Below are 18,992 nucleotides of genomic sequence, written 5' to 3' on the forward strand. Positions count from 1 at the left end.
TTTTATTTTATTTTATTTTATTTTTAAAGATTTTATTTATTTATTTGAGAGAGTGAATGAGATAGAGAGCATGAGAGGGGGGAGGGTCAGAGGGAGAAGCAGACTCCCTGCCGAGCAGGGAGCCCGATGCGGGACTCGATCCCGGGATTCCAGGATCATGACCCGAGCCGAAGGCAGTCACCCAACCAACTGAGCCACCCAGGCGCCCCCAAATATATTTTTAATAGTACCAATATTTCTTTCACGACACCATTTCTTTCTTTTTTTTTTTAAGATTTTTAATTTATTATTTGACAGAGAGAGCGACAAGTGAGAGAGGGAACACAAGCAGGGGCAGTCGGAGAGGGAGAAGCAGGCTTCCCGCGGAGCAGGGAGCCTGACACAGGGCTCGATCCCAGGACCCTGGGATCATGACCTGAGCTGAAAGCAGACGCTTAACGACTGAGCCACCCAAGCACCCCTCATGACATTACTTCTAAAATACTACAGATGTTTTCCTTTTAGTGATAATTTTGAAGCGTAAGTGACAGAACTTCAGACTGAATTTAAATGTTCAAATTGGAATCAGATTTATAAATCTAACAAACTATAGATTTTTCTCACAATTTATGTGTTCTCTCTCATCTTGAATGAGAAACATAACCAAGATAATTTTTAGAGCCAAGTGCCTCTCAAAGAAGCTAGTAATAAAGACAGCTGTCCCAGGGAAATAGTAACATTTTAGTTAAGTGATTTTTTAAGACAATTTTTTTGAAATATAAGGCGGCACTGTAATTTTATCCAGAAACAATAACAACTTTCATTAGGCAAGACCATTAGGCAAGTATTCTCTTATAATGGACCTAAGACTATACCAGCTGTTGGAAACTTATGGCTCAGGAATTCTTAAACACAGCTCCGAATTCTGGATACAACTGATATTCTACTACGGTCGATCCTTGAACAACATGAGTTTGAACTACATGGGTCCCCTTACATGTGGATTTTTTCCAGGAAATACAGTATAGTCCTGTAAATATATGTTCTCTTCTCTTGCTTAGTTTATTGTAAGAATACAGTATATACACATAACATACAAAATATGTGTTAATCGACTATGTTATCGGTAAGGCTTCTGGTCACTTTTATATATGTAAGAAAAGGTACATGCAAATGTTCAACTGTATAGGTTGTAGCAGCCTCTAACCCCTATGTTGTTCAAGGGTCAACTATACTTCTAACAACAAATGCTTTCCTCTTTATCTCTCAAAAATCTTCTGCCCATCATTCTTTCCCCCAAAACACACACATACTCACACACACTCAACTTTACTACCTTAAAGGATGAAATGAATTTGGGGATTCTAGTTCTATTCTTTAATATATCTGACAAAGAATAAGTAAAAAATAAATAAATACAGATATATCTAGAAGTAACATCTTCAGCTTGATTTTTCACCTGTGTGAAAATAATCTTCTGTCCTATAATTATCTTCCACCAATCTGTATAGTTACAGGTCCAGGATGTATAAGTAAAGTATATATATTCCTGATCCTTTGTCCCTGCTTCTCCCAGGCAACTACTAACGTTCTTTTGCTTCACTAACCAACTTCCAATCTCCTTAGGTAGAGCTCGGTACATAAAAGAAGTGAGGAACACGGAGCCATAGCTACTCTCTCCCAATTCAACTGTCTTCACATAACCTCATATCCTTCCTCTAGCAATTACTACTTAATTATATTCCCTTGATGTTTAGTACTCAATAATTATAAGGCTCATTACTAAATCAGTAATTTTAATTTAAAAGAAAAAGAAGAACACTACCAAAAGCAGAATTAAGGAGATACGGTATTGTGAAAACAATTCAATGCCACCTGTCAATATGAAAAAAGATTTATAAAATGCTTCTGCTGAAAGCAAACACTAGCACAATTACCTTCCTCATATTACTTATACCTTTTGTTCTAAGAGTGCCCTGCGGAGGGAGACCCTCTGTTCAAGTTCTCGAAGTTCTCGATCATGTTGTGCCTCGGCTTGCATCTTGATTTTGCTTTGATACGCATTCAACAGCTCCAGTTCCTGCTGCAGCTGCATCTTCAAAACCTGGCACTCTGCTTCCTGTGCTTCATCCAAACGTAGCTGAAAAAGAGAAAGAAAACATCCTATTGTGAGTTATCTATTCCTCACCTATGGAAAAGAGGAGGTATGAGAGAAGACAGAGTACTCTTTTGTAGGATAACAACTGTTCTCTCTCATACCTTGGAGTAAACATCTCTGAAAAAGGAAGGCCTAGTAACCATTGATGACATTAGGAAGATAAAGCTATCATGAGCTCTTTGGAAGATGCCTAAATAACCACATTTTTCTTAAGAAAAATCTAGAATATGATCAGATGATATAAGTTAAGACTCTGAATGTTTTCTCTCCAATGGAAATAACTATAGCATAAGGACCAGCAAGCAGCCTACTAGCCAAATCTGGGCAGCTGCCCAGATTTTTTTGTTCTTTAAAGATTTATTTATTTATCCTAGAGAGAGAATACGAGTGGGAGGGGCAGAGGGAGAGGGAGACAGAATCCCAAGCTGATTCCTCATTGAGCATGGAGCCCAACAGGGAGCCTGATCTCAAGACCCCAAGATCATGATCTGAGCTGAAACCAAGAGTCAGGAGGCTTAACCAACTGCACCACCCAGGAGCCCCAAGAATGGTTTTTACATTTGAAATAGTTACTTCTCTTTTTAAGATTTTATTTATTTATTTGACAGAGAGAGGGAACACAAGCAGGGGGAGTGGGCGAGGGAGAAGCTGGCTTCCTGCTGAGCAGGAAGCCCAATGTGGAGCTCGATCCCAGGACCCTGGGATCATGATCTCCAAAGGCAGATGCTTAACGACTGAGCCACCCAGGCGCCCCTGAAATAGTTACATTTTAAATGGCTATGTAAGTACCCACATAATATCTTCAATTTTGCCTCCTGGCCTATAAACTCTAAAATATTTACTATCTGGCTCTTTAAGAAAATGTTTACAAAACTTATACAGAAAATATCTTGGGGTGCCTGGGTGGCTAAGTCAGTTGTGTGTGACTCTTGGTTTGGGCTCTGGTCATAATCTCAGGGTTCTGGGATAGAGCCTGGCATGGGGCTCCGAGCTCAGCAGGGAGCCTGCTTCCTTCTCCCCTCTCTGCTCGCCCCCCACCCCCTGCACGCTCTAAAATAAATAAATAAATCTTTAATTAAAAAAAAACGAAAGAAAATATTTTATATTTGTACTCAAATGTGACCATTTGGATTCCAAATACAGTACTACTTTTTGCTCACTACCTAACAAAGCTGCTGCTCCAATCTTGATATATGCTATTGGGATATGTGCTAAACACCTGAGAGGCACTGGCAGAGAGCCTGTTTAAAACTTCAGGTCTAGGGGCGCCTGGGTGGCTCAGCCAGTTAAGCATCTGCCTTCGGCTCGGGTCATGATCCTACGGTCCTAGGATCGAGCCCCACATCGGGCTCTCTGCTTGGCGGGGAATCTGCTTCTCCCTCTGCCCCTCACTCCACTTGTGCTGTCTCTTTCTCAAATAAATAAAATGTTTTTTAAATAAAAACCCTTCAGGTCTAAATGTACCAATGAGAATTCTATATATATCATGCATGCTTCCAAGCAATGCTCCAGAGAAGGAAGAATATGGACCATTACTACTATTTCCCAAGCTGCAGGAGAACGATCATTTCTAACTAGTATTTTTTTTTTTAAAGATTTTATTATTTTGAGAGAGAGAGAATGAGAGATAGCACGAGAGGGAAGAGGGTCAGAGGGAGAAGCAGACTCCCTGCTGAGCAGGGAGCCTGATGTGGGACTCGATCCCGGGACTCCAGGATCATGACCTGAGCTGAAGGCAGTCGCTTAACCAACTGACCCACCCAGGCGCCCTCTAACTAGTATTTTAATTGCTGGGTAGAAGGAAAGGATCACTAACTTAATTTATTTTGCCTAATAAAACAAACTCACAGCTTGTGTGGAAAGCATTTCATTAATGCTGTGGTCATACTGCTCAGCCAAGATGGCTAACTTCCGGGTCTGCTCCTCCTTGAGCCGTTTCAGAACAGCCTTGTGCTCACTCTTTGGTGTCGTCTCCAATAGGTGATTTCTTAATGCTTTATACTGTCTGGTTTGGATTTTGCAGGTGTCCTGAAACTGCTTTTTTATTTGGAGTTCTTTAGACTGGAAAGAAAAAAACAGATGCATGTAATTTTTAATATATGGCATTTGGTGTACTTTAGGCTTACATTAAAATAAAGGCAACAAGGAGAAAGGGAGAAGAAAAACAAAAAGGTCAGATCATAAGGCTGCAGGTACTTTTGCACTTAGCTATTGGGTCAAACCACTGGATTCTATGCATTTTTATAACAAAAGCTCTAATTTAAAACATTAAAATATCCAGAAATTCATTTATCGCAGGACTTCCAGCAATACTTGTTGTTTTGTTAGTAAATTTGGTGACTTGAGTAAATATTAAAATTACCATGTATACTGATGACAGAAAATTAAATTTCTTCTCATGAATTAAGTATAGTAGATATAAAAGTATTTTACTGGCCAGACAATATTTTATCAGATCTCTGAGGGAGAAAATAAGCGTATTTACTCTGTTCCTTATCTGAGGCACTTTGCTTTAATTTCTTTTAATAACAATCTCAATTCTAACTACATACTGAATAACAGACCCCACAAAGCAGAGTATTAGTAACTAATATTATTTACATTTAATTATCTTTTCCTTAAGGGAATAAACTAGATAGAAACATACTTAGTAATGGTTTACTCTTTAATGCCATAAGCAAAAACTTGAAAGTCAGTCAGGTTAGCTCATCTTTTAAAGGTCAAACAAAAGTTATGGGGCAAGGGAGAGGGCAACTTTCTTGGGAGTGGTAAGAGACATGAGCTACATAAATATTTCTGAGATAAAATAACTGAGCTCAGAGACAGAAGAGTTTTGGCTTTGGTTTCCGTTAATCATGAGCTATTATTCTATAAAGTATACTCAGTGAGCCTGTGAAAATATATTCATTTACTACACTAAGGCAGAACCTACACCTGAAATTATTTTAACTTAATATAAATACTGCCAGATATTGATTAGTTGATTCAGTATGCAACAAATGCACATTTTACCAAAGTAAACCACTTGTCAAGGAACTAGTCATTCACCACCCCTTGTAACATTACAGCATCAAATAGATCTTTTCTATATTTCACACCAACTGAGGCACTAGGTCATAGTCATGATACTTTATTCCGTGAAGGGTCAAGAATTGTCTAACTAGAAAGATAAACTCTTGGTTTTATTATGCGGAGTAGCACCACACTTAAATACTGTCCTTGGTTAACAAAATTCTTCCAAGTTAGCTAGGAGTGAAACAATGACATTTAGACATTCTCTCCTACCTCTGTATAACATTCAATCTTTTAATAAAAGTTTTTATTTTTAAAATAGGATACCTAGAAAACTGTAATCATTCCATATCATTAGCCTAATGAGAAAAAGGAACTTGTAATTTTTTTGCAACAAGAACAGCAACACTTACAATCAAGAATAAACTATAGAAACCCCAAGTGCTCAAACTAAAGTCCCCCTACTCCCCATTAAAGTCTTGAAGGAAGTTGGAAGAAACAACTATTATGACTTAGGCATATAAAAATAGGATGACTTGGTGTTTCTTTTGTTCAAATGGAGCAAGTAGACAGATATATATAACTAAGAGGAACACCATGATTTTCTTCCCTACTAAAGTAACAGAACAATTTCCTTCATGGAAAATCTCAAGCTCACTGGTCATCAAAGGAGGGATTCTAAGTCATTCAAAGTCTGACTATGATTGTGAAATATTATTTTTCTCCTCACCATCTGTAAAAATAAAATCTAGTGTTAACAAGCTTTCAAACGAAAAAGGCTCCAACAAGAGGAAACAGAAAGGAAGGCTTAAATATCAAACAACCAACTATTCCAAGTCTTAGAGAAATGCAATCATATCAGATTTATAGTATGACTAGAGAAAACTAACAAGCTTTCAGTGTGGTTTGCTTCTCGGTGTTGACTTTATTTATTTATTTATTATTATTATTTTTTTAAAGATTTTATTTATTTATTTGACACACAGAGAGAGCGAGAGAGCGAGAGAGAGAGAGGGAGAGAGCACAAGCAGGGGGAGCGGCAGGCAGAGGGAGAAGCAGGCTTCCTGCATGAGCAGGGAGCCCGATGTGGGGCTCGATCCCAGGACCCTGGGATCATGACCTGAGCTGAAGGCAGCGGTTTTACCAACTGAGCCACTCAGGTGCCCCAGGTGCTGTTGACTTTAAAACAGTTAATTTTACAGACATATTGTTTTAAAAATCTTTTGGGGGAAATTGTTCTGTAGCCAAGAGTATATACCCTCTTTATTACAAAGACAAAATAAATCTGAAAAATCATTATGAATGCCAATTTTTCTAAGTAATGATTAATGAAGGTTATATGGGTAGTCAACATAAGCTACTCTGTAAATGATGTTTATTAGTTATTTTGAAGACACAAAAAAGTGAAATTTTATCCCAGTTCACAAGGAAAGAATAAACCATCTTAATTTTGCTTTTATATTTCATTCAAGACAGTCTTTTAGAATGGAGTTACATGGGAATCAGTTACAATTGGATATAGTATAGTTTCTAGATTTTAACAAAGACTACCTCTGTGAATGAATTTCACTTCACTCCAGGACAGTTAAAAAAAAAACAGTTTTATAGTTAAATTCTCAAATAAAAGGGGGTAGGGTAAAGTTTAAAAAGGAAATACTACGGGATATGGGCCTTACTGGATGTAAATAAAAGTTTAAAATTTGCAGACATATCCAAATTAACTGAGGTACTACTACAGATGACAGTCTATGCAGTGGATGATTTTGTTTTTGCTCATTAAGAGTAATGTGATTATATTCCTTCAAATATTTATTACAAGTTATAAAATTTGAAAACGTCCTGTAATTGTTAACTCTGGTTGACTCTGGGTTAGACCAGCTGGCTGGAGAGATAAGGGGAGAGAGGGAAATCTTTATAATATCCTTTGGTATCTTCACATTTCATACTATGTGAATGAATTCCTGTATTCAAAGTAAATACAAAATTTAAAGTCCTTTGGTATTATATATCACCAACACTTATTTATTGGGGGGGGCCATATAACAACTTGCTCTACTCTGATGTGCTAATTAAAAAAAAAAAAATATATATATATATATGCCAATTACCTACGCCATGGTCTTACCTACACTACCAAGCAAAGAAAGCAAGCAAGCGGACTGGAGTAACACTGTAATGATTTCTTTGTTCATTTTAAGATAAGTATAGACAATGAAGGGAGAGGGAATAAAAAGACATTTTCTATTCATTGGCTTCTGTGCTGATTAAGAACTTAGTGTCTTTTTTGGAAACAAATCATATTTAGAGTAAGTAAGATTCCAAAATTATATTACTTGGAACAACAGAGAGAAGAAAACAGGTTAGCATGTTGACATGTCAACTATAGTATCAGCATTGGACATTTGGATATATTAAAAATCAGAATTTTGATTCTTATTTATGGCATGTCCTACAACTGTATACGAAAAAGTTTTGGTATACTGCTGAGAAATACATAAACCAAAAGTCTACAACTACATTAAAACTAACCAAACATTCTTAAAGTGAAAAGAAAAAAGTTTATTCAATTTCTTTATGCCAGACCTCTGTCTTAGACTTTTACTGTTTACGTGGATGCCTTTTATCTCTTTTCCCTTTTATCAAGAAGCTTAGGTTAAAGGTACCTTTAGACTCTTAGGCTGTTGTCGAACCTCCATGACATGCTTTCGCCTTAGTTCTCGTTCTCTTCGCTTGTTATATTCCAGCTGGTTTGTCAGCTCAGTTTGATGCTGCAATCTGATCAACTCACAGCGCATCTTCTGAATAGTGTTGAGATGACGGAACTCCAGTTCCTGCATGGATTCATGCTGTCGCAGTAGCATGGCATGCTCTAAGTCCTTTTGAGTCTGCCTTTTATTTAACTCCTAATCCACAACACAAAAGACAAAGGTATAATACTGCTGTATGATGCCAGGAAAAAAATCCTGAGAAACAGAACAACCAGGAAATAGATGTAATCCTCTGATTCAATAATGGCTACATAGTAAGTATGAGGGTTTTATAATATTTACTATAGTAAATGAACAATTAGTAGCACAAATTTTCTTTATGCTGTCCATTTACTATTTACTAACACTACTTTATGCATTAAGTTTAAAATCTATCAAATCTATCTCAAAGGGTTTACTGTCCTTCCCTCTTTCCTTTCTTTATTGTTTCCTAATTTTATATTTGAAGAAGGTTCCTAAGCCATCCTCTGAATTTTTTCAGAGTATACTATTCAATTCTATTAGGAGGAGCATACCCAGTGTAGTGTAGTGGTTAAGAATATGGACTGTAGAGCTAGGCTATCTGTATTCTAATTCCTTTTTTTTTTTTTAAGATCTATTTATTTGAGAGCGAGAACATGCCTATGGTAGAGAGGGGCAGAGAGAGAAGGAGAGAGAGTCCCAAGCAGAACTAAGCACGGAGCCCTACTTGGGGCTTGATCTCACAACCTGGCAATCACGACCTAAGCCAAGCCAAAAGTCGGACACTTAACTGCACCACCTAAGTGCCCCAAGGCTGCCTGTGTTCTAAATCCTTGCTCTGCTATTTATGAACTGCAAATCCTTAGGTTATTTAAACTCTCTGCTTCAGCTTCATCACTTCTCAAATGGAGATAATATAGCTATTTCATAGATTTAGTGTGAAGATGAAATAAGTTCATTAACAGAAAGGTCTCTGAATAATACTTAGCACATCATGCTCGATAAATTTTTTTTGCAGATTAAAAAGAACACGTGTTGGGCACCTGGGTAGCTCAGTCAGTTGAGGGTCTGCCTTCAGCTCAGGTCATGATCTCAGGGTCCTGGGATTGAGCCCCGTTATCAGGCTTCCTGCTTAGCAAGAAGCCTGCTTCTCCCTCTCCCGCTCCCCTCTGCTTGTGCTCTCTCTGTCAAATAAATAAATAAAATCTTAAAAAAATTTTTTTAAGAAGAACAAGTGTACCCCCCCCCACACACACACACTGTAGAAGTCAAACTTGCCACCTTTGCCTCTGCAAACCCTTTCTCCAGAGCTCCAGAGGCCAACAGTCTGGTGCAAATGCTTTCCAAAATTCCCCTCATGCTTATTATGACACATCTATTATATAAAACATACAGTTTTAAAACTAAATACCAAAATACATTATAGGCATGTAGCTTTCTTCAACTAAACATATAATGGACATAGGGCGCCTGGGTGGCTGAGTCAGTTAAGCATCTGCCTTCAGCTCGGGTCATGATCCCAGGGTCCTGGGATCGAGCCCCATATCGGGCTCCCTGCTCAGTGGGAAGCCTGCTTCTCCCTCTCCCACTCCCTCTGCTTGTGTTCCTGCTCTCTCTCTGTCAAATAAATAAATAAAATCTTAAAAAAAAAAAAAATAATGGACATATATCCCAACCAGATCAGTATAAAAAGATCTTAAGTTTCAATAGTAAGCTTCTGCTCTACAATTCCATAATTTTTCCATTCTTTTGCTTTAAACACATTTTCAGTAAATATCCATGCATGACCCATCATATAATCATGTTATTATTTCTTTAAGATACAATTCCAGAAGTGGATTTGGTGAGTAAGAACATATGTGTCTATTAAATTTTAAAAGCTATTGCTGGGGCACCTGGGTGGCTCAGTTAAGCATCCAACTTTTGAATTCAGCTCAGGTCATGATCTCAGAGTCGTGAGGCTGAATCCTAGGTTGGGCTCCATGCTGGGTGTGGAACCTGCTTGAGATTCTCTCTCTACCTCTCCCTCTGGCCCTCTACTCCTCATGCTCTCTCTCTCTAAAAAAAATAAAATAAAAAAGCTATTGCTGTGGGGCACCTGGGTGGCTCAGTCGTTTAAGCATCTGCCTTCAGCTCAGGTAATGATCTCCAGGTCTTGGAATCAAGCCCCACCATCAGGTTCTCTGCTCAGCGGGGAGCCTGCTTCTCCCTCTCACTCTCCCTCTGCACGCTCTCTCTCTAAATAAATTCTTAAAAAAAAAAAAGCTATGGCTGAATTATGCTCCAAAAGGACAGTATCAGTTTATACTTTATACTTACCAATACTGCCCATTTCCCCATTTTTTTTTTTAAGATTTTATTTATTTATTTGACAGAGAAAGAGAGAGATAGCGAGAGCAGGAACACAAGCAGGGGGAGTGGGAGAGGGAGAAGCAGGTTTCCTGCTGAGCAAGGAGCCCAATGCGGGGCTCAATCCCAGGACCCTGGGATCATGACCTGAGCTAAAGGCAGATGCTCAATGACTGAGCCACCCAGGCGCATCCCCCCCTTTTTTTAAGATTTTATATCATTTACCCATGTTAACAGCCTCTTGAATTATTCTTATCTAATTGATACAACTGTTTAAGATTTATTTATTTTAGAGAGCGAGAGAGCACATGCAAGAGCACGAGAGGGAGGGGTGGTGGGGCGGGGGGGGGGAATCTCAAGGAGACTGAGCTCAGCCAAGCAGGGAGCCTGGCTCAGAGCCTGACGTGGAGCTCAATCCCATGACCCTGAGATCATGACCTGAGCCAAAACAGAGTTGGGGGCTTAACACCAACTGTGCCACCCAGGTGCCCCTCAACTGTTTTAATTTGAAATTCTTTATCACTGAATTTGAACAGTTATGCTATACTTGAAGCTTATTTTATGCCACCTTGGAAATAAATTTATCTATGCTCACAGGTGTCCCTGATAATAAAAACAACTGTTCTCATTGTGATAAGTTTTCCACATTTGTCCAGTTAATTATATAACAATGTATTAAATGCTAACACACAATTCATGCTTTAGATCAGAAGGCATAAATTATCCAATTAATTTTCTCATTTAAAAATTGTTTCCTTCATTTTTCATGGATTTAATATTTATTAAATAAATATTTAATACTGTATGCTTACTATGGGCCAGACACTAGGGATATAAAGACCTGAACAGAACCTGTGACTTTATATAATTTCCATTCTAGTTGGGGAGAGAGACTTCTTCCAAAGAGTGTATATGTGTAAGAGAAAGAAGTGCAAAGAAGAACATTTAAAGTGAGAAAGCAAGCCATGTGGATTGAGTATCTGGGAAAGAAGGATTTAGGCCAGGGAATTATGAGTACAAAGGCCTTGCAGCTGGGATATGAAAGACGTATTTCTGATATCACATCATTCAAACACACCTCCCTGACAAGGTCCTGCTCCAAGTTATGGCGTCCAAGTAACATTCTTCTCTTAAAGCGACGGCACTCCAGCTCTAAGTATTGCCTCTGTCGTCGTAGCAGATTAGCCTCTTCCTCTGCTTGGAAATGTTGTATATTTTCCTTCTGCTTTGAAAGCCATTCTTGTTTTTCTTTTTTTGGGGTGCTCTGGTTTTCATTCAGTTCCTGGAAACATAAAAAACTCAGTTCAAAATACATAAAAATTAAGTACATGAATACGGTTAATATAAAATTTGGTATCTGGTAAATTTAAATAAAAGTATTTAACTATGTCCTCTCTAGTGCTCAGGCAGGGCAATGACCTTAAGGAGGCTGGTAACAGTTCTCCTTTTTCTTGAGTGACCAGTGGAAAAAGAGAAAAGTACATTAGAAAACATGCATACCTTTTCGCTTTGCACAGCTACACTTATGATTCAAAAGCACACAATGATTGGTAAATGGAGTAAAAATATCTTTCTTTAAATTCTTCCCAAGAAGAGATAGAAGGTAGTGCTTTCAGGTAAAAATCACATGTAAATTAAAATTAGGGCTAAAATACAGTTATGTCTCACTTGGTATTTTTTTTTAAAGATTTTATTTATTTATTCATGAGAGACAGAGAGAGAGAGAGAGAGAGAGAGAGAAGCAGAGGGAGAAGCAGGCTCCCAAGGAGCAGGGAGCCCGATGCGGGACTCGATCCCAGGACCCTGGGATCATGACCTGAGCCGAAGGCAGACGCTTAACCATCTGAGCCACCCAGGCGCCCTGTCTCACTTGGTTTTTAACATTCTAAATATCAAGCTTTTGGCAAGATTATGGATGTACTCAATATAAAAAACTTGGAAATTAAATTAATTAAATTAAAACCATGGGAGAACAGAAACCTTTTTTATGAATGGTATTTAATATTTAGCATTAATGACCACTGAACGAATCAAAACCAATGCTTTTCTGTAGCATTTTAAGTATCATCTCAAAAACTACCTACATGAAAATACATTTATATTGGGTAAGATGAGAACATTCATCATATACTCAATGAGGTGAACCCTAGGACGTCAATTAATACTAGTATATTTTCAACCTAAAAAGCCATCAATATTGTAAAGAATACAAATCAGCCATCTTTCCTAAGTCTAAGCTGATTTTTCAGAGACTACTATGGTCCTTTCCCTGTTATTCAAGAAAAAGACAAATTCTTTATAACTTAAGTTCATAAGATATTCAAACATGTAAAAATAAAAAGCACATAAATTAGTAATTCTCAAATGAGGGTGTATATGCACACACACTACAGGAAGAGACAAGGATAACATAGGCACATACACAGAGAATCACCTGGTATCTTTTTTTTACTTATTTAAATTCAATTAGTTAACATATAGTGTATCATTAGTTTCAGATATAGAGTTCAGTAATTCATCAGTTGCATATAACACCCAGTGCTCATCACATGCCCTCCTTAATGCCCATCACCCAGTTACCCCATCCCCCCACCCATCTCCCCTCCAGCAACCCTGTTTGTTTCCTATGATTAAAAGCCTCATGGTTTGTCTCCCTCTCTGATTTTGTTTGTCTTATTTTATTTTTCCCTCCTTTCCCCTATGATCCCCTGTTTTGTTTCTTGAGAATCACCTGGTATCTTTCTCAAAATGTTCTGCCAGGAAATTTCCCCACCAAAAGTCTAGTATGTCCCTTCCTCTACACTGAGAATCATTCGAAATGAACACACGCATGCACCACGCACCTATTATACACCTAAAGGATTATTTAAAGATTTATTATAGAGAGAGAGAACGTGCACATGAGCGGCGGAGAAAATCTCAAGCAGACTCCCTGCTGTGTGTGGAGCCTGAGGCGGGGGGCTCCATGTCAAGACTCCAGATCACAACCCCAGCTGAGAGCAAGAGTCAGACACCCAACTGACTGAGCCACCTAGGCGCCCAGGAATGGTTTATTTATAAAGAAAGAAATGTGTGGCTTTTTTTTTCACAGCTCACATATTTTTATTTCTAATCAGTCAGTTACTTAACAAGTGCTTAGGAAAGCTATTATAAATAAAATAACTTATGTTTTCAGGAGATGATTCTTTTTACACCTCAATTGAGGATCTCAGTCATCAGTCTTCATTCAAACTGATACGCATTTCATGGTGACAAACAAGAAAAGAAAAATTTATCTTCATGGTTCTATGAGTTGCTCAATATCACGTATAATCAATAAGCAGATAACTGCCTTGAAAATGTTTATAAAATAAGTACCTCCTTAAGCTGTTCTTTTCGAAGTTTATATTCTCTTTTCTGGGACTCCAAAAAACTATTCAGTTCTTTCTTCTGTTGGGCCTGAATATGTTGCTGAAATTTTTTCTCCTCATTGGCCATCACTTTAGCCTATAGAAAATTTAAAAAATGAATCAAATTAGTTAAGTTGATAGATTTAAAGCAGCATCTGAATACACATTACCAAGGATACCATTTTTTCCCATGATCAAAAAAATCAGTGTAAGTATTACCAAAATGAGAATACCCAACAAATTATTAATACTTGTTACTCAGTAACCTTTTTTATTTTTATTTAAATTTTCGGCAGTTAACATATAACAATATTGGTTTCTGGAGTACTCAGCATCTTCATTTGAATTTCAGAGAACCAATAAAATGGAACGCATCTTTAAAATGTTGATCTTGTACAGGGTCAGAATGTTTTCACCCCTTTTTTTTTCCATTTAATAGGAGGAGTATGTTCTCCTCCCAATAAAAAAACAAACAAATACACATTTATCTAAAATATAATTCAATCATGACTTCTTATCCTGGTTGACTTGTATATGAAATAATGTAATGTTTATCTTTAAATTTAAAACTTGACCTTTTATTTATATATTGAATATGAAAATATTAATTATTAGACATATGTATCATAGTTTTCCCCTTATTTTTTTATTTTTATTTATTTTTAAAGATTTTATTTATTCATTTGAGACACAGAGATACAGAGAGAGAAAGCATGAGCAGGGAGAGAGACAGAGGGAGAAGCAGGCTCCTCGCCGAGCCAGGAGCCCGATGTGGGGCTCGATTCCACGACCCGAGGATCATGACCCGAGCCGAAGGCAGACGCTTAACCATCTGAGCCACCCAGGCGCCCCTGTTTTCCCCTTATTTTAAAAGTTTTTATTTTTCAGTAATCTCTAAACCCAACATGGGTGTCAAACTTACAACCCCGAGATCAAGAGTTGCATATTCCACAGACTTTTGCTAGCCAGGAACCCCTTATTTCTGATGATATATGCAATGCATAATCATTGTAGAACATTTAGGAAGTATAGAAAAACACAAAGAAGGAAAATATTACATGAGTTTGGCACCCAGAGATAACCAATATAAACATTTTGGTGTATACCCTTCCTAATATTTTCTATGCATATCTATTTCTTAAACAAATTTGTAATCATATTCTATATCCCGTTTCATGAATTGCTTTCCTAAATATGTTAGTATCTACCTCTTCCTAAGTTATTAAAAATACTACCCAATGACCAACAGGATAATTCTTTCACCAAATTATTTCAAAATCAAATGTTTATTTATACCATAAATTATTTTGCTAAATTCTCTACTATTGTAAGAGAGTAGTTCTTTATTTTGGGGGGGGAGGAAGGTTGAACAGAGTAGCTATGATAAATAATGCCTTAATGTGGACTACCAGACATATTTGAAGATATTCTGTGAATTTACTGAGATGCTTACATTTTACTTGACAAACGTGACTATGAAAATAAAATGAAACTAACGGGACATCAAAAACCTTTACAAGAAAAGGTTTTACATAACAAGAATCTTAAAAAATGTGCTTTTATCATATAGTAAAATGACACTTATTTGTAAATAAACAAATGGGCTAAACCTTAATCTCTCTTAATTTATAATCTTTAACATTCTCCTTATATATAATCTTCAATTGTTCTCTGATATAAAAATGCTGCTATAAATTTAAGGACAGTTTCCAAAAAATACACAGAAAAGGGAATCACAAATGATTTTTTTGAGACCTGAACCATGTTACTAATAGGTGATTTATCAAACTCTTCAGATAACCAGAGTACCTGAGGCCCAGAACAGATGAATGAATGACTTACCCACTGTGACACTAAATCTATCAAGTATCAGGAAATAATCCCGTGTCTATTGGTTCCCAGACTCAGTACCTGATATTATACATGTTATGTAAAGTCTCTCTCTCCAATTGATTTGCTTGGTTCTGGGGAAGAGATACTCTAACATCAAAATATTATCTTGGTTAATTCTGGGACGGTTACAAGCTAGAACAAATTAATAATACTGAATCAGCCACCTCTTTTTCCATAGCAGCCTGATGTTTCTTGATAAGTTTCTCCATTTCTGCAGCAAAATTGTTACGCTGAGTTTCCAGATCTTTGTCTAATCTGAGGCGATGTTCATCCATCTCAGCCTTTAGCTTATTTTCCAGAGTCATCAACTGCTTTTGATGTTGCCGCCTCATTCTCTTATAGCCAGACATCTGTTCTCTAAGCTCAGAGTCCTGCTCATGTTCTTGCATTTGCCTTGTAACCTAGACATACAAACAATGGACAGAAAAGAACAAAATAAAGCAAAACATTTCTTTCAAAAGCACTTTAGACCACTCTATCAACTAAGTAGGCAATTAATTTAAGAGATCCCAGTTAGCACTTTTCAACTAAATTCCCAGCAGGTCTTTAAAAGAAATAAACAAGTTGATTCTAAAATTTATGGGAATATAAGAGGCCAAGAATATCCAAAACAATCTTGAGGGGGAAGAAAAAGTTGGAAGACATATACTTCAGCAATCAAAACAATGTGGTACTGGGATAAGGACAGACTGAACTGATCAAAGGAACAGAATAAAATCTAGAAATAAGGGGCACCTGGGTGGCTCAGTTGTTAAGTGTCTGCCTTCGGCTCAGGCCATGATCCCAGGGTCCTGGGATCGAGTCCTGCATCGGGCTCCCTGCTTGGCAGGAAGCCTGCTTCTCCCTCTCCCACTCCCCCTGCTTGTGTTCCCTCTGTTGCTGTCTCTCTCTGTTAAATAAATAAATAAAAATTTTAAAAAAATAAAATAAAATCTAGAAATAGACACATTCTCAGTCAACTGGATTTCCTACCAAAAATTCCAGTTAATTCAAAATGGAAAGCGTTTTTTAATAAATCCTGCTGAAACAACTGGTCCCTTGTTATGATTAGCACTGGGTGTTATATTTAAGTGATGAATCACTAAATTCTACCGCTGAAATCAATATTACACTATATGTTCACTTACTAGATTTTAAATAAAAATTTGAAAGACACAATGTATAAATGTATAAATTGGATTTTTAAAGTGAGGTGAAATTCATTCACAACTCCAAGACTAAGTCGCGTGCTCTTCCAACTGAGCCAGCAAGGCACCCCTAAAATTAATCATTTTTTAAAAATATTTATTTTAGAGAGAGAGCAAACGAGTGTGTGAGCGAGTGTGGGGAGGGGCAAAGGGAGAGGGAGAGAATGCTCAAGCAGACTCCCTGCTAAGTACAGACCCCAACATGGGGCTGGATCCCAGGACCCTGGGATCATGACCTTAGCTGAAATGAAGAGCCAGATGCTTAACCAACTGAGCCACCCAGGCATCCCAAATTAATCATTTCAAAGTGAACAACACAATAGCATTTAGAATATTCACAATGTTATACAACTACCACCTTTATCTAATTATAAAACATTTTTATCATCTCAGAAGAAAATCCTGTTCCCCATTCTCTCCTTGTAACCACCAATTTATTCTCCATTTCTATGGATTCACATTTATTTTGGATATTTCATATAGTCATACAATGTGATCTTTTATGCCTGGCTTCCTTCGTTTAGCATGTTTTCAAGGTTCATCCATGTTGTAGCATGCATCAGTATTTCATTCCTTTTTACAGCTGAATAATATTCCATTGTATGCATATACCGTAATTTATTCATCTGCTGATGGATATGGCTATTATGAATAGTGCTGTTATGAACATGTGTGTACATGTATTTGTTTGAGTATTAGTTTTTGATTCTTTGGGTGAACAGAATTGTTGAGTCATATGGTAATTCCAAGTTTAACATTCTGAGGAACTGTCAACTGTTTCCCACAGAAGCTGAATCATATTACATATACACAATTACAATATTATTACATACATATTACCAGAAACGTACAGGAGTTCTCATTTCTCTGCATGCTCTCCAACAATTATTATTATTTTTTAAGATTTTATTTATTTATTTGACAGAGAGAGACAGAGCCCAAGCAGGGGGAGCAGCAGGCAGAGGGAGAAGCAGGCTCCCCACTTAGCAGGGAGCCTGATGCAGGACTTGATCCCAGGACCCTGGGATCATGACCTGAACTGAAGGCAGACGCTTAACTGACTGAGCCACCCAGGTGCCCCTCTCCAACAATTATTATTTTTCTTTTTTTTTAAAAGCCATCCTAGTGGGTATGAGGTGGTCCCTCCTTGTGATTTTGATTTGCATTTCCCTAATAACTTATGATATTGAGCATCTTTTCATGTACTTGTTGGTCATTTGTATATCTTTTCTGGAGAAATGTCTATTCAAGACCTTTATCCATTTTTTTAAGCGAGGGAGGGGCAGAGAGAGAATCTTAAGCTGGCCCCACACCCAGAGTGAGCCTGACACAGGGCTTGATCTCACATCACAAGCCTGAGATCATGACCTGAGCTGAAATCGAATCGATGCTTAACTGACTGAGCCACCCAAACCCCCCCCCACTTTATGAATTTTTTAAAAGCTTTATTTATTTTATTTATTTTTAAAAGATTTTATTTATTTGACAGAGTGATGGAGAGCACAAGTAGGGAGAGTGGCAGGTGGAAGGAGAGGGAGAAGCAGGCTCTCAGCTGAGCAGGGAGCCTGACATGGGGCTCGATCCCAGGACCCTGGGATCATGACCTGAGCCGAAGGCAGACACTTAACTGACTGAGCCACCCAGGCGCCCCTAAAAAGCTTTATTTTAGAGAGAGAGAGAGAGAGAGAGAGAGAGGAAGAGACAGAGAGAGAGCATGCAGGGGTAAGGGGCAGAGGGAGAGGAAGAATCCCAAGCAGACTCAGCACTGAGTGGGGAGCACTAGGCAGGGCTCAATCTCACCACCTTGAGATCATGACTTGAGCTGAAATCAAAGAGTTGGTCACTTAACCAACTGCAAGACCCAGGCGCCCCCCACTTTATCCATTTTTTAAATTGGATTTTAAAACTAAAAAATCTTAATTTTTCATCAAGTAGGAAAAAGAATAGATAAATTACAGATGAAGAAAAAATATTTGCAAGACATATATGAGATAAAATACTATAAGCAACCTTTATAAAGAACACCTACAAATCAATATTAAAAAGATGAGTATCTGAATAAGAAATGAAGCAAAAGGGCGCCTGGGTGGCTCAGTTGGTTAAGCGACTGCCTTCAGCTCAGGTCATGATCCTGGAATCCTGGGATCGAGTCCCACATGGGGCTCCCTGCTCAGCAGGGGGTCTGCTTCTCCCTCTGACCCTCTTCCCTCTCGTGCTATCTCTCATTCTCTCTCTCTCAAATAAATAAATAAAATCTTTAAAAAAAAGAGAAAAATGAAACAAAAGATGGGGTGCC

General features: G+C 37.7%; 1 protein-coding gene across 3 annotated transcripts in view; it reads right to left on the reverse strand.

Moving 5' to 3' along the window:
* Positions 1 to 18,992, reverse strand: part of TAOK1 (TAO kinase 1) — a 156,793-nt gene that overhangs the window by 16,241 nt on the left and 121,560 nt on the right. For all 3 annotated transcript variants that reach the window (XM_025851456.2, XM_073879347.1, XM_073879348.1), the window contains 6 exons: positions 15,674 to 15,910; positions 13,585 to 13,713; positions 11,306 to 11,509; positions 7,813 to 8,052; positions 3,986 to 4,198; positions 1,937 to 2,119 (listed from right to left, as the gene is read on the reverse strand). In XM_025851456.2, coding sequence (XP_025707241.1) covers positions 1,937 to 2,119; positions 3,986 to 4,198; positions 7,813 to 8,052; positions 11,306 to 11,509; positions 13,585 to 13,713; positions 15,674 to 15,910 — 1,206 coding nt within the window. The remainder of the gene's footprint in view (positions 1 to 1,936; positions 2,120 to 3,985; positions 4,199 to 7,812; positions 8,053 to 11,305; positions 11,510 to 13,584; positions 13,714 to 15,673; positions 15,911 to 18,992) is intronic.

The sequence above is a fragment of the Callorhinus ursinus genome, unplaced genomic scaffold, assembly GCF_003265705.2.
Source record: "Callorhinus ursinus isolate GAN/ISIS: 27379988/994484 unplaced genomic scaffold, GSC_fseal_2.0 scaffold34, whole genome shotgun sequence".
Lineage (NCBI taxonomy): Eukaryota > Metazoa > Chordata > Mammalia > Carnivora > Otariidae > Callorhinus > Callorhinus ursinus.